This window comes from Rhinatrema bivittatum, chromosome 14 (assembly GCF_901001135.1).
Source record: "Rhinatrema bivittatum chromosome 14, aRhiBiv1.1, whole genome shotgun sequence".
NCBI lineage: Eukaryota > Metazoa > Chordata > Amphibia > Gymnophiona > Rhinatrematidae > Rhinatrema > Rhinatrema bivittatum.
This window is the reverse complement of record NC_042628.1, coordinates 35,889,229-35,913,849: the sequence shown is the minus strand read 5'-3', so window position 1 is coordinate 35,913,849 and position 24,621 is coordinate 35,889,229. Positions and strand designations below refer to the sequence as shown.

At 44.6% G+C, this 24,621-nt stretch overlaps 1 protein-coding gene across 1 annotated transcript in view; it reads left to right on the top strand.

Moving 5' to 3' along the window:
• FBXL16 (F-box and leucine rich repeat protein 16) overlaps positions 1-20,916 on the top strand; it is a 121,075-nt gene extending 100,159 nt beyond the window's left edge. The window contains exons 2-6 of the mRNA XM_029576101.1: positions 793-1,506; positions 4,554-5,062; positions 9,522-9,606; positions 10,016-10,079; positions 10,438-20,916. Coding sequence (XP_029431961.1) covers positions 793-1,506; positions 4,554-5,062; positions 9,522-9,606; positions 10,016-10,079; positions 10,438-10,586 — 1,521 coding nt within the window. The 3' untranslated portion in view covers positions 10,587-20,916. The remainder of the gene's footprint in view (positions 1-792; positions 1,507-4,553; positions 5,063-9,521; positions 9,607-10,015; positions 10,080-10,437) is intronic.
• Positions 20,917-24,621: the final 3,705 nt, after the last annotated feature.

Below are 24,621 nucleotides of genomic sequence, written 5' to 3'. Positions count from 1 at the left end.
AACAGGCAAACAACACGTTATTAAAACTATAACAGGGGTGATGATAGAAGGCAGACATCAAATTATAGCAGGCAGAAAGCAAATTCGGAATGATATAAAAGGTGTGGGCAAGTGTCTTTCCATCCAATGAATCAAAGCTGTCCAGCCAGACTGGGGGGGGGGGGGGGGGGAACAAGCTCCTTGTCTGGGGGGGGGGCCATGGTCCCCTGCCCCCCCCCACCCCCGAAGCTGCCCCTGCATCACTATCTAGCTGTGACATTCTTAAACTGTACTACTGATATATTATGTTATGCTCAAATAAATCTGGAATAAGGTACTGCTGCCCCTACGTCTCAAGCCATGTTACCTCACTTCCAGGAAAAAAAGCTAAGGGATGGCTCTTCCTTAGATCCATCAACAGAGACTTTCCAACCTATCTAACTGAACCGTCAAGTAAGGACTATAAACTGCACACCGTGGCCTCTCAGAGCTAGCCATTGTAAATTTGATTCAGCTGTGATTGACCAAAACTTGCTTTGTATTCCGCCTTGAGGCCACTCAAGGAAAAAGGCAGAATATCAAACGTCTCTAACTAAAAAAACATACGTTACATTTATGTGGCTCTTAGTTGTGTCATGCCCTCTAGTGGCAGATATGCGCATATAAAATGCTGCATCAAATGTTGAAGAGAGGCTTGCTGGTTGTGTTGTGAAGGCCGCAGTTTGTGATGCGGTGCTCCTGTCTCTTACTGAATGGAAGGAGAGCATTTTAGGCTGCCAGATTGTAACTGCATCTCTTCTGTATATCCCACAGTTACTTTGGAAGATGTCGAACCAGATGAACGGTGACACCAAGCCCCCCTGTTTACCCCGGAATGGACTGGTAAAGATCCCCACATCGCCCAATGGACTTGGCTCAGCCAGCATCACCAAAGGGACGCCAGCAGTGAAGAACCGCCTGTGCCAGCCTTCCTCTGTGCCTGCCATAATTAGCCAAGCCTTACCAAACCGCAGCGAGCTTCCCAGTCTGGCTTCACAGCTGCCTTTGGGAACGACCGCTGGGGTACTGCCACCTTCCAACAGCACCTTGGTAGGACTGAGCCCGGGGGAAGAGACCTCACCGACAATTGATCAGTGCTCCATGGAGAGGGCCTCAGGCTCCTCCGCGGACCGGGATCTGGCACTGGATGAGAAGATTCTCAACCGCCTCTTCTGGTATTTCTCGGCCTGTGAAAAGTGTGTGCTGGCTCAGGTGTGCAAAGTGTGGAGGAGAGCACTCTACCAGCCCAAGTTCTGGGTGGGCCTGACGCCCGTGCTACACACCAAAGAGCTCTACAACATCCAGCCCAGCGGGGAGAAAGAGTTTGTCAACCTGCAGGGCTTTGCCATCAGGGGGTTTGACAGTTTCTGTTTGGTGGGGGTTTCAGACCTGGATATTTGCGAGTTCATTGACAACTACCCACTGTCCAAGAAGGGGGTGAAGTCCATGAGCCTAAAGCGATCGACCATCACAGATGCTGGACTGGAGGTGGGTATCAGACAGCAGACGTTTCCTGCTCCTTAAGGTCCTGGGGACGCCTCTCTTTTATAAAGTGATAAGACTGTGGAAACGGGAGGGGAAGGGAGTTAAGTTTAGTCTCTAAAGGCCTCTGCTTCAGTTCAAATAGCAACTTGTTGGGACCATGTTTCTTGTGGTGACAGACTTTTAGCCTTCATGTTTTCTAGTGACTGCTCCACCACAATCCTTCGGCCCTTCTCTAGAGCTGTGCGTGCAATTAATTCACTTACATTTCAGTTCAATCCCACTCTTACATATTTTTCCATAATGCATATCTTGGAGGAGTGACCCTCTTCTGAGCCCTAGGGTTTCAGTGTCCTTAGGTTCAGTGACTTAGTCAGCTTGTATCACACTTCTTCAATAATGGACAGACCAGTTTCTCCCTAGTTGAGGAATAAAAGCACTGAAGGTTTTTCTTGTGAAAGGGAAATTCAGTGTATCTTTACATCACCCTGAGATTCTTCCCACAATGGACCTCCACCCTGCCAGGAAGGGACCCCTTGCTCTTGTAATGGGGTGTAGCTCATTGTTTATGTTACTATGGTCAGAGAGTACGGGGGCAGGAGAGAAAGCATGCAAAGGATTGAGGTCTAGCAGCTGCTATAAAATATCATCCCGGCCCTAGAAACACTACCTGTAAATCAATGTGCCCTCCGCAGGCAGGACTACCATGTGCTCTCAGCTGCAGGTAGAACCTCTCCTATGGTGGCTAACTGTCCCGAATTTGAAAAAAGTGTTGGTCTCTATCTCTGGTTTGAAAAACTGCACTTTTTTCTGCTCGGGATCTCAGAAACATCCATTCAGTACAATGCATTTGAAATGGATCTGTTTTGTGTTATTCCAAAACATCCCACAAAACTTGAAATTTGTCTTTCCTAGTTTCTCCTTCCTCAAATCATCCCTTGCAAACTTCAGCGGAGTCATCTTCATTTAAATCAGAGCTTGTTTATTCTAATTGCATGCCATGGACTGAAATGCCTGTCCAACATGCCTTCATTGCGTTGCTGGTGTGCACAACCCATGTGCGTGCAGCCATTGATGTCTGCGCAAACCCAGCACAGCTCTTCCCCTAAAAGAGCATGCAGACAACGTGCTTGCCATCATTATTCAGTTACAGATGAGAAAGAAGAACAGCTCTTGACTTCTCCAAGGTCACACAAAGAACCATTGTTGATCAGGGATTCGAATTTAAGAACTTCCGAGTGCCGGTCCTGCGGTCTAATTACCAAAATATGAGATACATTTAGCAGACTGCATTGCGCAGTAATGCCCTTTATTTATTGCTGCTACCATTGCAGTTCAGCTTATTTACTAATAATGTATGTTAATATCACAATGCAGTTTGATAGATATACTCTTATATTCCCTTTGCCGAGATACTTTTATGGACAATAAGCCAGTGACATGGTAGAACCCTTTTGTACAGTCCCAACATTTTCACAGGGGCTCTAGTTGTCTAGCGTTGACAACCTTCAAATGGGGCCAGTACACTTTGCAGAATCTAGGGATCTTCACCTGTCTAGTCTTCCTGATCTGGGCTAGTGCAACTAGCGTTCTCTCTTCTTTTAGTCCTCAGGACAGCAATTCCAGGTTCTTACAAAGAAGAGCACTGTTCTGTCAGAGTTTAGAGAAAGACATTCCTGTTGTTGAGGTCCTAGCACTGCAGACAGGAGTAAGGGAGGCTGCTGTGCTGAATGCATTACTCCAGAGGTGGCCAACGCTGGTTCTCAAGAGCCACAAGCAGGTCTGGTTTTCAGGATATCCATAATGAATATGCATGAGAGAAATTAGCATACACTGCCTCCACTGCACTCGTCATGCACTGCCTCCACTGCACTCGTCATGCACTGCCTCCACTGCATGACGATATATCTCATGCATATTCATTGTGGATAACCTAAAAGCCTGAACTGTTGGTAGCTCCTGAGAACCAGGGTTGGCCACCCCTGTGTTAGTAATTCTGCTGGCAATTGCTAACCCAATGATTCCCAGAGCCAGAGGCAACCAATTCCAGTCTTCAAGAGCCACAAAAGGCCTGATTTTCAGGATATCCACAATGAATATGCATGAGGTATATTTGCATACAATGGAGGCGGTGCATGCACATTTGTCTCATGCATATTTATTATGGTTAGCCTGAAAACTAGGCCTGTTTTTGGCTCTTGAGTATCAGAGTTGGCCACTCCTGTCCACAGCCAAGGTTTTCTAACTGACAGAAGACAGAAGATCTAATATTGCAGTGTGGCATAAAAACAAGATCTCTGTTGATTAGTAAATTAAATGGAACTCTAGGTTAACTTATGTGTGAGGTACCTCATTTGGAACTGCCCTCACACTGAACAGTTCCATTCGCGCTGCTTCGTCCAACTTCCCTAACTTTTGCAGACATTTCTGGCACCCCAGAAAGATACCCACAATTCTTAGCAGTATATCATAATTGTATTATTGCCCTTTAGGGGAGAGAAGAAAGTAAAAAAACAGCTATTTACAGGCCCCTTTCCCTGAGAATATTACTCAAAGAGTTTGCTATTTTAGAACAAGCACAACCTGCTTAGTATTTAATTACACTTGGTCCTTCATTCTACTGACTTGGGGAGATGGAAGGCTGAATCTCCCATGTCCTGCAGCTCTGCACAGATGTTACTGACTGACGCTTCAACCAGTAAAGTTGTTTCTCTAATACTGAATGACAAGGAACTAATCTGTAACATTTTCTACTGTGTAAATCAAGCATTAGCTTCCAATGGCACAGGATATCACAATCTTACAAAATAACTTGTAATTTTCACCCTCATCCCTTCCCAAATGGAGAGGGATAAGTTTTAGATCTGCAATGACCAGGAGAGAGGGTGGGATAGGAGCAGTGAGTACGAGTGAGGAAGGTTATAAAACTTAAGGAAATGAAACAATTATGCACAGAGAAAAGCCAAAGACCCAGAATGTGAAAGTGACAGGGAAGGGCCCACTGGGACGTCCGTATCTTCATCTGCTCTCCTGACAAGTTTTCCTCGTTGCAGGTGATGCTGGAGCAGATGCAGGGAGTAGTACGACTGGAGCTCTCGGGCTGTAATGACTTCACAGAGGCAGGGCTGTGGTCCAGCCTCAATGGCCGCATCACCTCGCTGAGCGTCAGCGACTGTATCAACGTGGCCGACGATGCCATTGCTGCAATATCCCAGCTGCTGCCCAACCTGACCGAGCTGAACCTGCAGGCATACCATGTGACAGACACGGCGCTAGCCTACTTCACTGCCAAGCAGGGCTACACCACCCATACTTTGCGCCTCAACTCCTGCTGGGAGATCACCAACCATGGCGTAGTCAACATGGTGCACAGCCTGCCCAACCTGACCATGCTGAGCCTATCTGGCTGCTCCAAGGTCACTGACGATGGCGTGGAACTGGTGGCAGAGAACTTGCGCAAGCTGAGGAGCTTGGACCTTTCATGGTGCCCCCGGATTACAGACATGGCCCTGGAGTACATTGCGTGTGACCTGCACAAGCTGGAGGAGCTGGTGCTAGACAGGTAGGTGGTTTAAGCACCCAGTGCTCCCCTCCCGCCTCATCAAGCAGGGATTCATGCTGGGAGATGCTAACATTGGAGGAGGTACAATACGAACTCCAACAGTCCCTGCAGTGCCCTCTTCTGGAAAAGCTGAAAACCCTGCAGAAGCTGGGAGTTTCTCCCATATCTTGTGCTTTTATGCCATAAACTACAGCACTACCTGTTGGGAGAGGTTAAGACCATTCCTTAACATGACTGCTTCCAGAAGAGGGTGGGCTAGGAGTAGTTGTTAGATATCATAAAGATGGAACTTAAAGATCCAAACGTTGTCCCTGAATCCAGTGCCAATAAACAGTTGAGGGGTTTTTTTTTGTTTTTTACTGCAACCAAGAGAGGTTAGACAGGAAGACCTTGCACTCCACTAATTTCTGCTGCCAGTGGTTGGGACTGTGGCAGCTGTGAGCTTCCTTGTCATCATTTTCTAGATCTTGAGTAACTCCTGCAGGGAAAGGCTGGGAGCTTCCCCACAGTTAGCAATGTGACAGCATTAGCTCCAACAGTGCTTCCCAGTGTGCCATGGCACACACAGACTGGTGGTGCCTTCTGACTGATCGGCACTTTCCAGCAACAAGAGATGCCAGCAGTGGCTCTTGAATGTGTAGAATCTCCTTTCTGAGCACATGTGTAGTCATGCATGCCTCTCTTTCCTAGCTACAGGAGGAGTATGGGAATTATTTATTTATTTTAATTCATTTAAGTGTTTTTATATACCATTGTTTGGAGCTGGCCTTCACAACGGTTTACAAGAGAAAACAACAGTACATGGAACAGCAAAACTACATGCAAGTATACTGGACACATGGTAACAGGCACAAAAAAGGGGTTGAGTTAGCCCTTGTGAGCAGTAGCGCCAATCGTCAAGGCTTCGACACAGACTGTCCATTCGTGCATCTTTCACATCCATTCATAATTCAGTCATCTCCCAAAAAATGTTTTTATCTAAAGTGGAGAGCATATCTCACATTTACTTACCTCATGATTGGATCTGAAATGGCTGGGCAGCTTTGACCATGTAACTCTTCAGGAGTTGCCCTGGGAGATTTAAATATCAATAGTTGAACAGGAAAAGGGGCGGGGGGAAACGCATACAGTGAGATGTAGTCTTGGGGAATATAGCAAGAATATAGCCGCTGATCCTGCCACTGATCCTGCCAAAAGCTTGTTTAATTCTTCTGAGATTTTCAGACTGTGCAATTTTAGCAAAAGTACTCCCGGTACACTCACAGCCAAGTGATGATATCATCCACACAGGGGATTCGTTTCCTTGCATCTGTAAAAAGAGTATCCTTGGTGCATGTGCAAATTCTGCCTAACTGAAATTATGCATAAAAATGTGTGTGCATATGTTCGACACATGGTAACAGTCATAAAAAGGAAAGGGCGGAACCAGCATAGGTTTGAAATTTGCGAACGGTAATAGCAATCGTTAAAGTTTAATGGGGAGCATGCAGGCCATGAATAGCCGGGCCCTATTTGTGCTGCACCCACATGGTGCACAGCACCTCCTCATCTTCTCCCTCCTTAGCTTCCTCCAGTCCTTCAGCCTCTCTCTTATCCCCAGGCTGAGTGACAAGGGGAGTGGGTGCACAGAGTACTGGAAGCGACTCACTGAGTGTTGGAAGCAGCAGCAGTCAAGCCATGTGGTGGCCAAGGTAACTATCTAAACCAGCTGCTAGGATGACACCGACCTCTCCCTTCTCCCAGAGGAAGCTGTCCATTACGATGGGTTCAGATATGTCTCCACCCCTTCTCTCCCTTTCTTTTAAAATTTGGAAGAGAGCCTGATTGGGCTTTCAGTTCTTCCCTAGCTCTCGTTTGGGCTATATGCATTCTCTCCATGTCTTCACTGCCTGCTCCGTTGAAGGTTGGTGTGCCTCACAATATTCTGATTAATGTAGGTATGCCTTGGGCTTGAAAGGGTTGGAAAACAGCAAACTATAGTGAATCCAGCAGGGCATGAGAGTTAAATAACACTGACTTTCTGTAGTTTCCATAATCCATTACAATATGGCACAGACATCAGTACAACTCCAGTTAGCTGCCAGAAATTACTCTATCACCTGTTCACTGAGGGGCGGATTTTCAGAGCCCTGCTCGCGTAAATACGCCCAAAACCGGGCGGATTTACGCGAGCAGGGCCCTGCGCGCCGGTAAGCCTATTTTACATAGGCTTACCGGCGCGCGCAGAGCCCCGGGACTCGCGTAAGTCCTGGGGTTTTCGGAGGGGGCGTGTCGGGGGGCGGGCCCGAACCGCGCGGCGTTTTCGGGGCGTGTCGGGAGTGTTCCGGGGGCGGGCCCGGGGGCGTGGCTGCGGTCCGGGGGCGTGGCCGCGCCCTCCGAACCCGCCCCCAGGTCGCGGCCCGGCGCGCAGGAGGCCCGCTCGCGCGCGGGGATTTACGCCTCCCTCCGGGAGGCGTAAATCCTCCGACAAAGGTAAGGGGGGGTTTTAGACAGGGCCGGGTGGGTGGGTTAGGTAGGGGAAGGGAGGGGAAGGTGAGGGGAGGGCAAAGGAAAGTTCCCTCCGAGGCCGCTCCAATTTCGGAGCGGCCTTGGAGGGAACGGGGGTAGGCTGCGCGGCTCGGCGCACGCCGGCTATACAAAATCCATAGCCTTGCGCGCGCCGATCCAGGTTTTTAGCAGATACGCGCGGCTCCGCGCGTATCTACTAAAATCCAGCGTACTTTTGTTTTGCGCCTGGAGCGCAAACAAAAGTAGGCTATTCGCGCGCCTTTTAAAATCCGCCCCTTAGGGTGTCCAAGGTGTTACTATGGAATCTCTGGGTTGTATTGAAGCTGCTGCCATGCCAGTCCCTTGTTTTCACTTGTTGTGCTGCTACTCTAAGTCTACAACTATTGTCTCAACATCTTGTGCTTGCACTTCTGCTATGCCAAGCACTGTCTCAAGGTCTTGTGCTATCACTGCTCTAGCCCCCAGGCTCATCCTCTCCTATTGCCATTATCTCAGTCTTCAGCCACTACTCCGACCAGTGTTTCCACCTTATGTATTCCAAAAAAACAAGGTTTTGGTGGCAAACTCTGCCAAAAACATCCCAGGCTCCAAATAAAGGATGCTAATGAGAAAACTATCAAATCCCCAAACCAGGCAAGAGCCAAATCAGTGGCAGCATTTCAGCAAACATGGGCGACTTTAGTGAGATTCGGAGAAAAGGCCCATAGACTGAGTGAAAGCATAGCAGGAAGATGCAAATGGGCAGCTGGTTGGATCAAGTGCTTCTTATTTGCCGACATCCTCTGTTTCTAGGCACTCCAGACAAAAGGTCATTCTAACTGATTTAATGCAATCGAATCCCCATCACATGTATGCGTGAATGTTTTGAATTTGCATAATGTCTGCAGATTTTTGGATATTCACTCTCTCGGTGTTGCCATTGTTCCATCCTCTTTTCCTGCTGCTGCTATTATCCACTACTCCTTCTTAGGGCGTGTCATGAGATGTGTGTAATTTTGTTATTCACACCCTCTCTGACAAGGCGGATGTGATATTAACTCTGGTTACGCCCCTTAACACTCCATTCAGCCCTTGTTCCATTAGGTCCATCTGTTCCCTCGTGCAGACACAACAGAGAGAAGGTGTCCCCAAGCCTTTCAAGAGAGGAGCCAGACAAGGCATTTCACATCAGCAAGAGGGACTGGGGTGGGGGGGGGGGCAGCATATCTGACTCAGAATGCAGGGAAAGGAAGAGAGCAGAGTTCCTAGGAATGTGGCAGAGTACAAATAATATTTCTAGATTTGTCAGAAGTTGACAGCCTTGCTCCCTGCTGTCCCATGCATCTACCCCCTGAGGTGGTTGTAGGCGCATGTGAGGTGCATACTCTTCTCTTCCCTCTCTCGTCATCCCTTCCCTTCATTTCACTCATCCCATATTCCCTCCCTTCCTTTACTTCTCTTTCAGCCTTACCTCCCCCTCCTGTCATTCACTCCCCCCTTTCTTTCTTACTTTTCCCTTCCCTCTCATCCCCTCTCCTGATTCACTCACCACCCTCCCTTACCTAGTGGGCCTGGCCTTCCCACCAGCAGCAATCTTCACCGGTGGGTGTAGCTGGCTGTTCTTGGCAGTGGCGCGTGGGTAACGCTGCCAGGTTTTTTTTTTTGTTACTGCAAGTTAATTAAAAAACCAACTTCCTCTGCAGGCCAAATTCACGTGAAGGAAAAACCTGGCAGACCACTAAAAGGAGCTCAGCCGGCCGGGTCCAGCTCCCAGGCCATAGTTCGGGGACCCCTACAACAGAATACAGCCTCACAGCTGCTTCTTGACTGCACCTCCTGAAAGCACTAGCCAGATGTTTCTGAGGATATGTTTCACTCTATCTGGCATTCATCAATGAGCCCCACTAATTTCACAGAAGGAAGTGGAAGAACTACGTTTACGTGTCACCGATAGTCTTGTTTTTCTCTGTAGGTGTGTACGGATCACAGACACAGGACTCAGTTACCTGTCCACAATGTCATCGCTCCGTAGCCTTTACCTCCGCTGGTGCTGCCAGGTGAGTGGGGAGACACTGCAGTAATAATGCAAGGGGGGACCCCGACACACCTGGCTTGGTTTATTTTGGTCAGAAAAGGCAGACCATCCCTTTTAAGCACAGACGCCAGTCTGTACCTCCCAGTGGGGAGCAGATCCTCTGAAGAGCAAGACTGCTCACTTCCAGCCCATCATTTGCCTTCTGGCCTTTCCGCTGCCCACCTGCCAAAAAGCAGCTTCCCCAACTGGCCACACACTTCTGCTCACACCACTGCCGTGCCCCACTGCATTCCAGTGGTTCTGTTTGCTAAATCCGACACCAAGCCTTCTGCTAGACCAGGCAGCTGTATTGAAGGTGGTCGCAGGAAAAGCGAGGGGAAGACAAGGAAAGGATTGTAACAATGCAGGTTTTCCGTATGTCTGCATTATAGGTGCAGGATTTCGGTCTGAAGCATCTGCTGGGGATGAGAAGTTTACGTCTGTTATCTCTTGCAGGTGAGATCCCAATGCACACTTAAGATTATTTCTAGTCACTGTGATGTATAATCTGGAGCTACAGAAGGGACCCTCAGAGCACACATGCCCATGCAGTCTTCCTTCTCAGAGTATGGACTTTTCTTTCCAACACCACCCTTCCTCTGAAAGTACGGACTCTCCCTCCCTTGTCTCCCCACACATTCTTCTCTCTCAGGGTATGGTTTCCTTTCCTTCAAGTTCTTTCTTCTCAAAAAAGTATACTCTGCCTCCTATCCACATACTCTCATCCCTCTCAAACTTCACCTCACATCCCCATACTTTTGTCTCTCTCAGACATACTGGATTTTAAAGTTTCTTGTTGGGTTTTTGGTTTCAGGTTGCCCCCTGTTGACCACCACTGGCCTCTCAAGCCTTGTCCAGTTGCAGGACTTGGAAGAACTGGAGCTGACTAACTGCCCGGGTGCCACTCCCGAGCTTTTCAAGTATTTCTCTCAGCACCTGCCATGCTGTATGGTGATTGAGTAAGAAGCCCAGGACTGCACATTCCAGTCCTTAATCCAGCACTGACCATCTATTCAGAGAGACTTATAATCGGAGACGTGCCAGAGCCTTGGTTCACTGACACAAAGTGTATGGAGAAAAGATTCAGCTACACACGTTAAGGTATTCCGTGTAAGCGTGACCCTGTTGGGTACGACATCATTCCATGTACTGCAGAAGGTCTGTAAATTTCTACACCTCATCTCTCGTCTCCTTTGTAAGTGGTCTGTCTTGAAATTTAAAGTCACAAAATCTCAACAGCCATCCATACTGGAGTTTAATGCTGGTGAAGTAAGACCATGGTTCCATGGGATGTATGCACTACCGCCGGACCTGCAGAGGGTGCTTCTGAAAGGTCCCACCAAGAGGTCCTGCCTCTCGTGTCTCTTAGTGCAGCTGGTGCTCCTCATATTCATCATCTGGTATTCAGCAAGTTTGGTGGTAACTTGGCAGAGAAGTCGTCATCCAACCCTCCTCCTCTGCTGAAGCAGCTGAGATAGATAGTGGAACTGTTGAGGAGAATGTTCACCACCTGTGACTTTGTGGTGGATATACTTGTGAACAAATTGTTGCTGTGATGAACAAGCCCAATGTGTAATGCCTTGGAATTGTTTGGTTACATTTTTACTCTCTAGAAATTTACCTGTGTGGACCTTAATGATCCACAGATGTAGGGGCCCCAAATTCCCCTACACACATATACCTTACAGATCTCTGCTCAAAACTCTCCTTCCCCTCTTACATTTTAACACACACACACAGACACACAAAACATAACTGGATGCACAATCAGGAGGGGTGATCATGGATTTAAAAAGTGTGTTCTTATTTCTTTTGTTGCTAAGGTGTATTGCCAGAAGAACCTGCAAATCCTGCATGCTAGCTTGCTTCATTCTTGTGGTGAGCTAGGTTGTTAAACACCCAGGCTTATGAAGTTGCAGGAAGTTGGTAGATCCCTGGTGCAGATATCCTGAGGGAAGCTTGGGTCTCTTCCAGCATGAAGTTAAGATGATATTCATATCTCACCCACCAGAATGCAAAAGACTCATTCCAGAACCCTGGGGCAGCTGGATCTACGATCAACCAACTTTCCAGCAGTCTAAATGGAGACAGACATGATTTTGGTGCCTGTACAATTTACCATGATGTCTTTTTGTGGATGGCTTAATTTGACAACAAGCTAGCTAGAACTGAGCTCATTTCCACAGCAGAGGTGCCAAAATGGTTTTTACAAAGAGGGATGCACACATGCATCATGTTTCTGGGTACATCTTGCAGATTTTTTTGAGAACATTCATGATTAAATAAGGCTTCAGAACTGGATCTGGAAAATTCTTGCATGGATCGACTGGAAAGCTGCTGTGCCAGAACAGAGGACCCTCAAAGGGAGGAGGGAACTCCCAAAGATTAATGCAGTCCCAGTGAGAGGGAAATCTCACTGCCTGGTACATATTTACTGGCAGTGCCCAGTTGAGCCAATGCCTTTGTACAAATATTTCATCTGGTGAGTGAGGGCTCCTTCACCTTTATAGCTCACCCGAGTGCCTGTAGATTTATGCTGACTTCACTGCTTTGAATAAGATTGGATGGTCACTCAATCCAGTCTGCTTTCCTTTCTCCCCTGTCCTTTTGAAGTGATCGACTTCCCTGTCCCCTCCCATTGCACGCAGAGAACATAATGATAATGGTTCTATCATTCACATGAAAACTAGAGCTCCCAAAGTATGGTTATGGGGGTATGTCCTCTCAGTCCTACAACCAAGCTGGAAGAGGATACTGTATTTTCGGTTCTATCAACAGAGGTGCAAGAACGGAGGAGCGAGGCTTGAAGAGGGGGAAAGAAAACGTGGAAGTTGAGTCTGAGATACCACTTTAGACATTCAGGAATAGAAAAGGGGAAGTGAATATTTAGCTCCCCAAGATGCACTGTGGAAGTTTACTGCTCAGGGCAAATGCTTCTCAAAGACCTTATTTTGCTCTGTTGCATTGAAAACCCAAACTCAGGAGTCCTCGATAATGGGCAAATTGGACTGAATAATGTGAAAGGATCAGTGAATGCAGTCATCAGAATAAAGGAAAGACTCAGTAGTCCCACTAGACACTAACAGTTCTCCAGAATATAATGAATTAAAATATCAGTAATGCCACTGGCTTCTCCATCCCTCCAGAACAGAATTAAGGGAAGCTTTAAAATCCCTTTTGGCAACCATCAGGCCTCAAGAATGGAGCTAAAGATCACCCCAACACTGTCCTTAGTGCATGAATTCACCATTATCCCAGAGCATGCATATAACCTCATCACTGTTCCCAAAGCCTAAAGTTTGACCCCAGTGCCTGTTTGGCCACACAGTTTCACTGGAATCTAGTATATGTTCTCATCACTGTCCCCGGTATCTAGTGTGCATCCCATCACTGTCTTGATTGCCTAATATGCAACTTCATTATTTTGTCCTAGCTCTTGAATGACCCTCAGATGTCCCTGGAACCTAGTATGTGACTTTACCGCTGTCTCCAGAGCCTAGTGTAGTGTATGTGACCCCAGCACAGTTCTTAGAGTTAAATATATTTCCTCATTGATGTCTTCAGACCTAATGTGTGACTGATCTCAACACCTACCAAACCACCTCGCTGGCTTTGGGCAGCCATATGTGATCATATAATGCTCGTTGATCTGAGATAGTCTGACCTGTCCTGAGAGCACCAAGTTCAATTTTCACCACACAAAGTGTGGGCCATAGTGTAAAGATTAAACATCACCTTTATATTCCAAGATATGCACAGCTGCCAGCTCCATTTGTATTTTATCAATAGTGATTTGCTTGACCAAAATTGTTTGACTTTGGGATGCTAGAAAAGCAATATACGATGTTAACAAAATATCAGTTCAATAATTTGTAATTAACGTCTTGTTCTATCATATAATCCCTAAATGGCTCTAAACTAGTGCCCAACAGTTTGAACAGACAATTGCAGTGGCCTCCGAAGCAGCTGCTACAACCTGATGAATGTGACGGATCTCCAGGAGAGTTTCTGTGGCCACGGGGAAATCTCCCGCCCGCTGCCTTTTAACCGTGTAAACTTTGGCTGTGGGACGGAACTTTATGGACAGTGCTTTATGCTGTCTTGCTTTGTCTTCTAGGGCAAGAGGGAGGAGTTAGGGAACAAAAGATGAGGGGTAGAGAGAGGACGCAGAACCTAAGTCTGAATACAAAGTAGGGGTGAAGAGTGAAGATAGGCTCTGGGCAGGGAAATGAGTTATGTGAAAGAGAACCTCTCAGGTTCATTGTGAGGGATACAGCTCTTCCCACAATGCCTAAATGACTTATTTAGGGCAGCACTGTTAGACGTTTTCGGTGCATGAACTGTCAATAATCCAGGGTTTTGATATTACAACGTCTGTTACTAAGACAGGAGGATTCAGGATCAAGGTGAGGATGGACTGGCAAATTAAAATCTTAGTACTTCTTAAAGGAAACTGGCACTGCTTATAAAATGTCCCAGTAACAGATTTGTAAGAGTAGCCAATCAATCCCTCTCCATATTTCAAAAGTATCTTTCATTCTGAAATAGTAGGATTTGTGGCATTTGATTGCAATCTCAGTGACTTTTTGAAACCATTTTGGAACTGGAAGCCAAGCATCACCTTCAAACATAGTTATTGTCTGTATGCTTCCAGCCAGCAGTGGACATTAGTGATGGAGGATTTCCATCGAAGCAAGTTGGATCAGGAGCCAAGTGAAAATGAATTCATCCTAAATCTTGACCTTCCAGTTCTCCCCTTGAATTCCTAATTCCCAGCATCGTACGCCATCTTAGTGCTTTTTCTTTTTTTATCCACTGTTGGGCCTTAAGTTCACTTGATTGCTTCGTGGCCTTACAATCACAGCTGTGCCATCACTGTGATAGGACGTTATTGATACAGGACAGCGCCATGGTCATTGTGAGACTCTGAGCCCAGAGTATTTAGCTCCCATCCCAAAACATTCTGGTGTCCGGTGTCCAATTAGATTATTAGGAAAAACAGAACAAAAAAATAAAAAAAATAAACAGAGAGGTCAATGTTCAGAGAGCTGGCAAGCAGCACAAATGAAAACTGCACATGTAACTTTTCCAAGATATTCAGCAGGACTTAGGCGTACAGGTTTTCCACTGCATCTACTCGGATAAAGTTACACTTGTAATTTTATCCGGGTAAAAATCAGAACTGTGATATTTCCCACCAAATTTGCACATATAACTTTAGCAGAGAGCTCATTCTGTGTGCTTTCTGACTAAAATTCAGCCAGACCCCGATGTTCCTTTTTTTTTTTGTCCAGATAAATTGTGTGCGAACAAAAAGTTATACACACAGAATTTATGCATGTGGTGGGAGGAAATATTGAAAGCTCAGTTTCCATGCACATAACTGGAAAAGTTACTTGCCCCAAGGCTTTCAGTATTGACCTCTGCTAATTCCACCAAAGTCTACAGGAAGCAACAATCCCCGTCTATGAAAACCTGTGCCAAAATCAGTGGCTACAGAAAGAAAAGAAAAAACTCTTCCCTTTGTGCCCATATTTATTTCCTGGACCCTGGCTCAATACATTTGGTAATTCACTCTGGGAGGGGGGTCTGATGGTCAAATGCAGCCTTTCCACTCTGGCAACTAACCTGCCCATGATTTTCTTTGTGTTGTCCATTCCTCGTTCATTTTGCTGCCATAGGCTCTTGCCGAAACTAAATGTTTGGGAAGAGTCAAAATTCTCTGTACAGGTAATAACGGTTTTTTTTGTTTTACAGCTCAAAAGCAAGAAACCAGGTCACAGAATGCTTTATAAATGGGAGCAAACAGGAGCTGGTCACAGTCTGAATTTGGCCCTTAGTTGTTTGAGCAATTACTGTATTTTTAGAAACATGTTCAAGCCAACTTCTTTCCCTTACAACTGTGTCTCCCTGAAGTGAAGTCCAAATGGTGTGCTGTGAGCCCAGGATCACTTTTGAACTCTACTAACAGCTCAGTTTCACTGTTCTCAGTCAGCAGCACAGAATTAATTTTGCATAACATTGGAAGGCCCCATTAAACATAAGTCCTTCAGCAGCTGGGGCTGGTGCTGACTTCTCTTGCACTCACTGTAGCACTGCAGCTCTTCAGGTCAATGCTTCATGGGCTATTCTTGCCGCTGCTGTTGTACCATACAATGACTCCATGCATTTTTCCCATCCCCTAAGACTGCAAGTGGGCTATTTAATAATGTTACGGGACTTTAGAAGTGTGGCTAGCTTTATTTGCGCTCTCCTGCAAATAGCACTTGACTACTTCTTGAAAAGCTGGGCACATGAGAAGATGTAGACAACTAATGTTACACCCTCTGCTCTGCCATAGCACATAATTCACAGCATATTAACCACCAATTCCTTTACAGCTACCTCTAGGCTTCACAGTGGGTGGTCTTAATTCATAGTTTACAGCTGATCTCAACTGCTAGCACTTTCAATAAGCAGACCGAACAAAAAGATTAATTTGCTACATCCGTTAGATGATGATTATTAGTAGAAACAGGCTGAAAATCTCAGTGACTGGTCCTTATTTCAAACCTCACCCCTATGGATATGGTTTACTGGATCACAATTGCAGATTACAAACATAGGAAATTGGATTAAAAATGAAAACAAATAACTGAAAGAAAATGTATACATACCAAATAAACAAGGTACTGCAACTGGTAATCCAGACTAGTCATGAAGTGAGCCAACACACACCAATACAATGCTACAAAGAGAATTACGCAAAATCCCAACCTTTCTATTCCATCCCATAGTTTTTAATCAGGGTAAATTAACACTAAAAACAACAGGGGTTCATCTGTTCTCTTCTGCTGTGAATAGACATGGGGAGGGCAACCTGTCATTACAAAGTATCCAGGCAGCAGCAATGCATCGCTAGCTGCCCCCCACTTCGGGGCCAATTTTAGTTTTTTGGGTGGGTGAGGCGGCATGGGGGGAAGGGGGTGGTTTCAGAAGGCATATTTCCAAATGGAATTTCTTCCGCTCTGTTGTGCTTTAAGCATACGTATGGGGTGAGTATTCAGCTCACAAGTTTCAAGGGGTGATCAATTTGCCAAGAGCTCTATTCCCAGCCCACAGACGAGATAATCTTAGCTATGACAGCTGGGCTCCTGGGGCCTTTCATTCAGGCGGACACCTTCAGGGTGGGGAACCATCACATGCCCCAGAATGCAATGCATCCCCAGCATTTTCTGAACAACCTAGGTAGTACCTGGGGGAAAAAGCCGAGGGTGGGTGGTGCCCGTCTGTAGCTGTGAATAATCCTTTGCTGCCTGAGCAAGTCAGGCCAATCCAGGCGAACACCGCTGAGGGATACTGGTTCTGCTCAGGATTGCTTTGGTTCGCCTTCAGTGCCCCTCATGAGGTCATATCCTTAGACGATGCCAATTGGATCTAGTAAGCATGAGATAATTTCTGATCCCGGCCGCTTCCAAGGTTGCCAGAGAATTACTGGCTTGATGCTTCCAGAATTTCAAAAATAATGACTCAGCTGTAAAATGTTTTATTGAGACAGGATGCATGTCATTGTCTGCACTGTGTATTTTTAAATCTTGCAGAATATAAACTAGGGATTTTTTTTTTTTTTGCTCTACTAAACAGTTGTCCTTGATTTAAAATAGTGAGCAGATTGTAGGGAGGCTCCAGGTGGGATCCATAGAAGAAGTCAGCTAGTTTTGCAACCTGCTGCTAGTTTACTGAATGAAGCAACTCAAATGGTCTTCAGGCACCAACTGACTAGCCCTCACCTCCGACATTTTCAACATGACAATGTTCAGTTACCGCGGAAGCACCTAGGCTGTCAGATATTCACCATTGTGACTTCACTAATGTATAAAACAGGGTAATGCTAACTCAAACATCCCTACTAAGTACTTATCCTAGCCAAGAAAATGAGAACTATAGTGAATTGCTATTTGTGAGCTGAGGGGCTGTCCTCTTCCCTCACATAGAAATCATTTTGGAAACAAATGAACACACTGCAACCTTTTTTTACTTACCATTCTAAAATTTTTAGCACAGGTGCTGACAAGGACCAAAAGTAATGCAGTGGATCCTATACAAAGTTAAGAGAATTACAAAAAAAGGTTGCAATAGATCCTAGACTTTGTTAGATCCCTCGTTTCTTGATGGATCTTGGTCCTGAAGTTTCCTAAAGCCACCAGGTCCGAGCTTCCCACCTACCCACTGAATCATCTAACAAAAGCTCTGAGAAGCAGTGTTAGTACACACTGGGAAGTTAATGCTTTCCAGAAGGGAATGGGGCATGTGTGTGTCTATAAAGGGAGGCGTTCATCAAATGGGCCTGGAACCAGTGCTGAACAGAACCAGCTTGCCTTTTGCATGAATGGGTCAAACCTGCACTCCTAGCCAAGCCTTGAGGCAGTTGGCAGGTGTGGAGCAAGGAGATGTGCATGTGACTACTTCCAGCCTGCACCATCCAAGGGAAGAGCAGCATTTTTATGCGATAGTCAGATACCAGTGCAACACTCAGGCTGGACAGGCCCGACACTGTGAGTCTAGAATACTTAACTGCCATTCGCTGATGTGATCTGACTGACTGAAACCAGATCACCTGACGTGTTGGAATAGTACGACTGGCCATGCTCAGTAAGAGAATGGACATTGAAAAAAATAAAGGTTTGGCATTTGAAATGTCTGTTACTAGACAGCAGCATTCAAATTCTGGGGGAAGGAGGTGGTAGAACTGAGGATACAAGAGCAGATTTATTTATTTATTTATTTATATAATTTATATACCGGAAGTTCCTGTATAATATACATATCACCCCGGTTTACAAGGAACAGTAACTATCGCTACATTTAGCGGTTTACATAGAACAGAATTAGGAAAAAAGTTTTTACATTGAAAAAAGTTTTTACAAATGAAGTAAGCAAGTTTTTCCATTGAACAAACGAAGATGTGTAACTGAGACCGAGGAAACTGATAATGCTGGCTGTTTTCAGGCTGCAGTAGTTTATTAAAAATCCTTGAGTTTTCAAAAGTCACTTCAATGGTGCAATGATACTCTGGGCCAATCTCAGCAACTATTGGAAACCCTTGGTCAATGGGCGACTAGCGTTACACTCAAAATCAGTTACTGTCACACACTGAGCAATCTTGACCTCAAAATCACCACAGGCAGTATCACAGAAGAAGCTGTGGGAGGCTCAGTGAGTGAGGAAGAGCCTTTAAAAAATGTTACACCACAATACAGAGTATCCCCCAGAAACGCCCCCGGGCTCCACGAGAAAGGAAGATCAGGTCATAAAATCCAGGATGATTCAAAACCAACTCCTCTCACAAAGCTGTAAAGGAGAACCTGCCTTATTCTCAGTAGAAGAACATGCAATTAGCATTATTTTCCATGCTTCAAATTTTGTATTAGATCTGACTTTCCAATCTACCTAACCTGGAGAGAAACATTTTTTACAGTGATGTCACTGCTAAGACACCATCTTGTAACTTAAATTCAAAATGCACAACAACTCCAAGCAACAATTCATAATTCGATAAATGGCAGTCTAGACTTCATACCCGTCTAGCCATATCACAAAATGACTGTGACGAGTGCCCCAGGATAACCATGAGTCCCACCGCATGGACTCTTTGATGATATGTTACCACTAGAGGAATATGTACGCCCCTCGGATAAGTACGTGTATCTTTAAGTGCAGATATAAAAATTTAAGACAGAAACAATCCCTTATCCTGCAATGGGACTCATGGTTATCCTGGGGCACGTCACAGCCATTTTGTGATACAGCTAGCCCAGCGCAGAGCCTGCAGTGCCAGTGATCAAATTATGAATCATTGCTTGGAGTTGTTGTGAATTTTGAATTTAAGTCACATTACCTTTTCCGCTTTGTGGGTGGTATTCGGGCCAAGTTTACGTTCAGACAAAAAAAAAAAGCAAAGTGCAAAACTCCTGCAAGAAAAAAACAACTTTTTGTGCAAGGATTTAATTTCCTGCAACTTTCTGAAGAGCAAAAGCAATAGCACAGAAACAAAGCGTGCATGCAGAATCTTGTGCAAAACAAAAGTACCAGGGGACGCGCCTCCCAAGTCCGATTCTTCATTTAGCACTTTTGCACTAAAGTCTCAAAGCCTTGTGTCCAAGTTGCAGCTTGCTTGGGATTTCTTTTCCCTTTCTGAAGCTGCAGAAAAATGCTTAGACAAAAACTGCAGCATTTCAAAATTGTACACGTCTGCATTTTATTTTGCTCAGAACTTTAAACTGTGTCCTGTTTCTCTCGAGGATAAGGTCATTCAAATACTAACCTCTCCTTCCCCTTTATTGCTCATATTGCACTATGAATGTTCAGTCGTGCCGAAGTGAAAAGAAGGTAAGCCACAGCTCCAGCAAGTCACCAAGGAGTCTCTCTGCCTTCTTGCATGCTAAAGTCAAGCACAAAATCTTGAAAAACTGAATTGCAGTTCTAAGGCTACTGCCTTCCAGAATGGGCAGGCTGACAGCATAAGTAGAAGGGAGGCCTCCATCCAGAAATTCAGAAGTGGCCGATTGCTCCCCCCTCCCCCCCAGGTGATAGTGTCCTCCCCACTGACAAGTATATTCTGAGATAGCAGCACCAGGAGGCCTTCGTCAGTAAGTTATTATATGAATCCATTCAGTGGCAGTGAATGCAATGCAGAGCTGTGATGTTGGAAAGGCCTCTTCATTGGGTGGAACTACAGGATGTTGGGTGATCATTGACTGCTCCTCCACTGTAGGCGCAAAGTGGATGCTCCCAGCAGCAGTAAAGAGTCCTCTTCAAGATAAGCTAGCTCATTCTCCACCTAAAGCGACTGTATGTGGAAGATAAGCTTAAATCAACTTGTAACTGGCTACTTCTCTGATATACATGCCTTTGTCTGTGAAACTCTAAGTTGGACTTTTTGGCCTGCATAAAACAGGGACTATATAAACCTACACCTGCTCTGGAAAACAAAAAACGTCTCAATTCAAACTCACTTGCTATTCTCAAGTTCTGTCACTGACCTGGCCCTCAACCTTACCTACTTAGCATCCCCGGTGATGCATCCACTGGTCCAAAGTATTACTAGGGGGTAAAGTTGAAAAGCAAGAGGACAGTAAAGTGTAGAGAAGAAAGAAATCTGAACCCCATTTTCTTACTGTACAAATGATCTTTATTCCCTGTATATTCTAAAGGATATAATCTTATATTTGGTAAGTGTTTCTTGTGCTATTTTATCACGTGACCTGTTTATAAAAATATATATTAAAATAAAAACTGAAAACACTGGACTAGGTTTCAGTCTCAGCAGCCTGTTCTTCCTGAATTCTGCAGTTTGCTTGAATATAAAACTTACCACCAGCTCCTCTCTTCAAAGACTTCTCTCTCCTTCCTGCCTCCTCTCCCCAACCTGATTTATCCCACCAGACCAACTTTCTCTCTGTCGCACATGGCCAGCCCAGAGCAAGTTCTCTCATTCCCTTAGGAGCTCCAGAATGTTTTGAGCACCTTTGAAAAAGAGATTGTAGGTGCCGTAACTGGTCCAAGGAGTTTCTTTCCTACCACTTAATAGTTCAGGTTGATCCCTGCCTTCTCTCGCCAAAATGTTTATCCCTCCCAATACAGAAGCCGGCTTTTCAAAATGAATAGGGGTGCTAATCATTACCACCCTTCACAGAAACATGAAGGTAACCTGCACGAAGCAATGGGAGTATCTTGCTGGGCAGTCTGGATGGACCATTGGGTCTTTTTCGCCTGTCATTATGATGTTACAAATCGCCCTTCCCTAGACTCGGTGAAGGAGTTTGCTCAATATTGGAGGTGCTCAAGTATCCACAGAACTGGCATCTATGCCTCTCAATGCAATAAATTTCCAAAATCTGGAACCCCTATATTTTAAAGACAACTGTAAATCCTGTGATTATTTTTCCAAAACCTATTAAGTACAGTAGCCCACTGAGGAGCATGCAACATTGACAATCTCCATCCTTTCCAGGGGCAGTGAAATGCCGGTTTGTTTGTGGGGAGTGAGGGTGCCATCAAGCTCTGCCCCCAGCTCCCACTGCCATTTCCTTATTTTACATTTATAGTTAACATCATTCCCTCTTACATACATTCTTCGCATAAATCATAGGGTATAATAGTCGCTTAATACTGACACTTCTATTAGTAAGGCTGTTTTTGTTGTTTCTCCTTTACCAGTATGTCTGGTTTTCTAGCATCAAGCTTTTTATTGGTTGGTCTGGGAATGAATAGTTCTGTACTGTGTATGGAAAGAGAGAAGATCAAACGCCAAGAGATGTAATCACAAACCAAGAAAATGTGGCCTAAATATACAGAAACAGCCCTAAATGATTGGGCATCCCTGGCCTCATTGAAAAGAGCTTCCAAGCTCAACTTGATATGTTGCCTGTACATCTTATACTGTACAATCTTAGAAAAAAGCTCTTTGGCACAATGCAAGTATTAAGATGAACACTAACAGTAAATTTGAGAGACTGAGATCATACCCAGCATACTCTGGAACATACGAGTGAAGTTCATTCTCATCATTGTATGTGCAAGACAAACCCAATATAAATCCTGTACCTATGATTCTGTAAATAGGGCACAGCAGAATATTTCCCTCATACACCTCACCATACATAAAAATTTGTGACATCTAAGATGACATAACACATATTCTCTCCAATACCAGGCACATAATACAAAAACCTGCCATACCATAATAGCACTAACTCACAGGAGTCTAACAGCAATAACTATCTATGAAAAGGTAACATTACAAATATTACACAGGGCCCTAGAACACCAATACACTTCCTGTTGGGAAAACACAATGAATGAGAGGCTACAGTTCCTTACACACTAGCAGAATATCTCAGCTTGGTCACCAATTACAGAATAGTTGACCTTAAATTGTAAATGTGCAGACAAAAGACAACATGAAAACTCCAAGAAGCCCAGCCTCTGCATGTAGTTCAAAACTGAAAAACTAGAAACAGAAAATCATTTCCTGCCATGCTTAAGTTAGGCCACCGGAGAGTCCATTGATCTCTAAGTTGTGATAAGGAGTAAATGTCATGAGAATCAGGATCAATTAGTTGACCAATACACTAAAGGCAATGATCCTTCCAATCCTGAAACGCAGATGATGTCAGGCCAGTCAGAAAATCCAGATTCCCCCCCCAAAAAATAAAGAGGGTGACAAATGTTAAGATTTTTTTTTAAGGTGTTAAACATGTTGACAAGGGTGAATCTGTGGATATAGTATATTTGGATTTTCAGAAGGCATTTGACAAAGTCCCTCATGAAAGGCTTATCAGGAAATAATTGTCATGGGAGATGAGGTAATATCGTTTTGTGGACTGATAACTGGCTAAAAGGAAGGAAACAAAGAGTAAGACTGATGAATGGTCTTTTCTCTCAATAAAAGCTAAATAGTGGCGTGCCCCGGGGATGTGTACTGGAACTGGTACTTTTTATTATATTTAGAAATGATTTAGAAAAGGGAGCTATGAGTAAGGTGATCAAATTTGTAGATGACACAAAATTATTAAAAGTTGTTAGATCATGGGCTAATTGTGAGGAATTGCAAGACAACCTTGTAAGACTGGGGATTCAGGCATCTGAATAGCAGATAAAATTTAATGGGACAAGTGCAAAGTCATGCATCAGGAAGAATAATCCAAACTATAGATACACAATACTCTGTTCTGTATTAGGTGTCGCCACCCTTGCAATGGATCTTGGAATCATTGTGGATGATATTTTGAAATCCTTAGCCCAGTGTGAAGCGGTAGTCAAAAATACAAATAGAATGTTAGGTATTATAACAGGAATAGAAAATAAAACAGAGGACATCATAATGCTTTTGTATCGATCCATGGTGCGACCACACCTAGAGTATTGTGTGCAGTTCTGGTTGTCCCATCTCAAAAAAGATATAGTGGAACTAGAAAAAAATACAGAGAAGGGCAACCAAAATGATAAAGGGGATGGAATGGCTTTCCCTGTGAGGAAATGCTAGGTTAGGTCTCAACTCAAAGAAAAGATGGCTGAGAGGAGATATAATAAAGGTCCATAAAAGCATGAGTGGGGTGGAATAGATAAATAGAGAATGGTTATTTGCCCTTTAATATAGTACTAGGACTAAGAGAGACAGGACTAGGTAGCACATTTAAAAGAAACTGCAGCAAGTATTTTTTTTTAACTCAAGTGCACAAATAAACTGTGAAATTTGGTGCCAAAGGATGTGATGAAAGAAGTTAATGGAGGTGTGTTTAAAATGAGTTTAGACAAGTTCCTGGAGGTAAAGTCCACAAACCATTATTAGCCAAGTAAATTTAGGAAAGTCACTGCTTAGCCCTGTATTTTTTATGAGAAGGATTGGAATTAGTCTTCGGGATGCTGCCAGGTACTTGTGACCTGGATTGACCACTGTCAAAGACAGGATACTGGGCTCGTCTGACCCAACATGGCATTTATATTTCTTATATATACACATGCAATTTCTTGTCTTTAGACTCTGGTAGTGAGGGCAACATCTCCCTTATAATCATAGGTGGTGTCACAGGGAAAAAAAAGAAGCTGTGTCCTTAGCCTCCGAACAGCTGTGGAACAGGAAATCCCTAGTGCAGATAGGTCCAACAGGAAGAAAATTAATTTTCCTTTTACCCTCTCTTCAAAGTCGTTTTCTTTTAGAGCTGTACCAAAGGTTTGGAACACAGCCCATGTCTGCCAAGTTTAAGTGATTTTCTTTTCTTCTAAACAACTTTTTTTTCTGACAAAAATAACTTTTTTTTCTTTATTTCTGTAGCACCACACTGCTTTAGATCCCCTTACTGTCTTTCTATCTGCCCCCAGAAGTCTCTTTTTTCACATGGGCAAGTTTTTCTGGAATATGTGTCACCTTTGGCTTCCCCACAGAACCTCTCTGGATACAGGGTCAACATTTAGATCACTTTTATATTAATGGAAATCGATAAACTGCCCCCAGTTC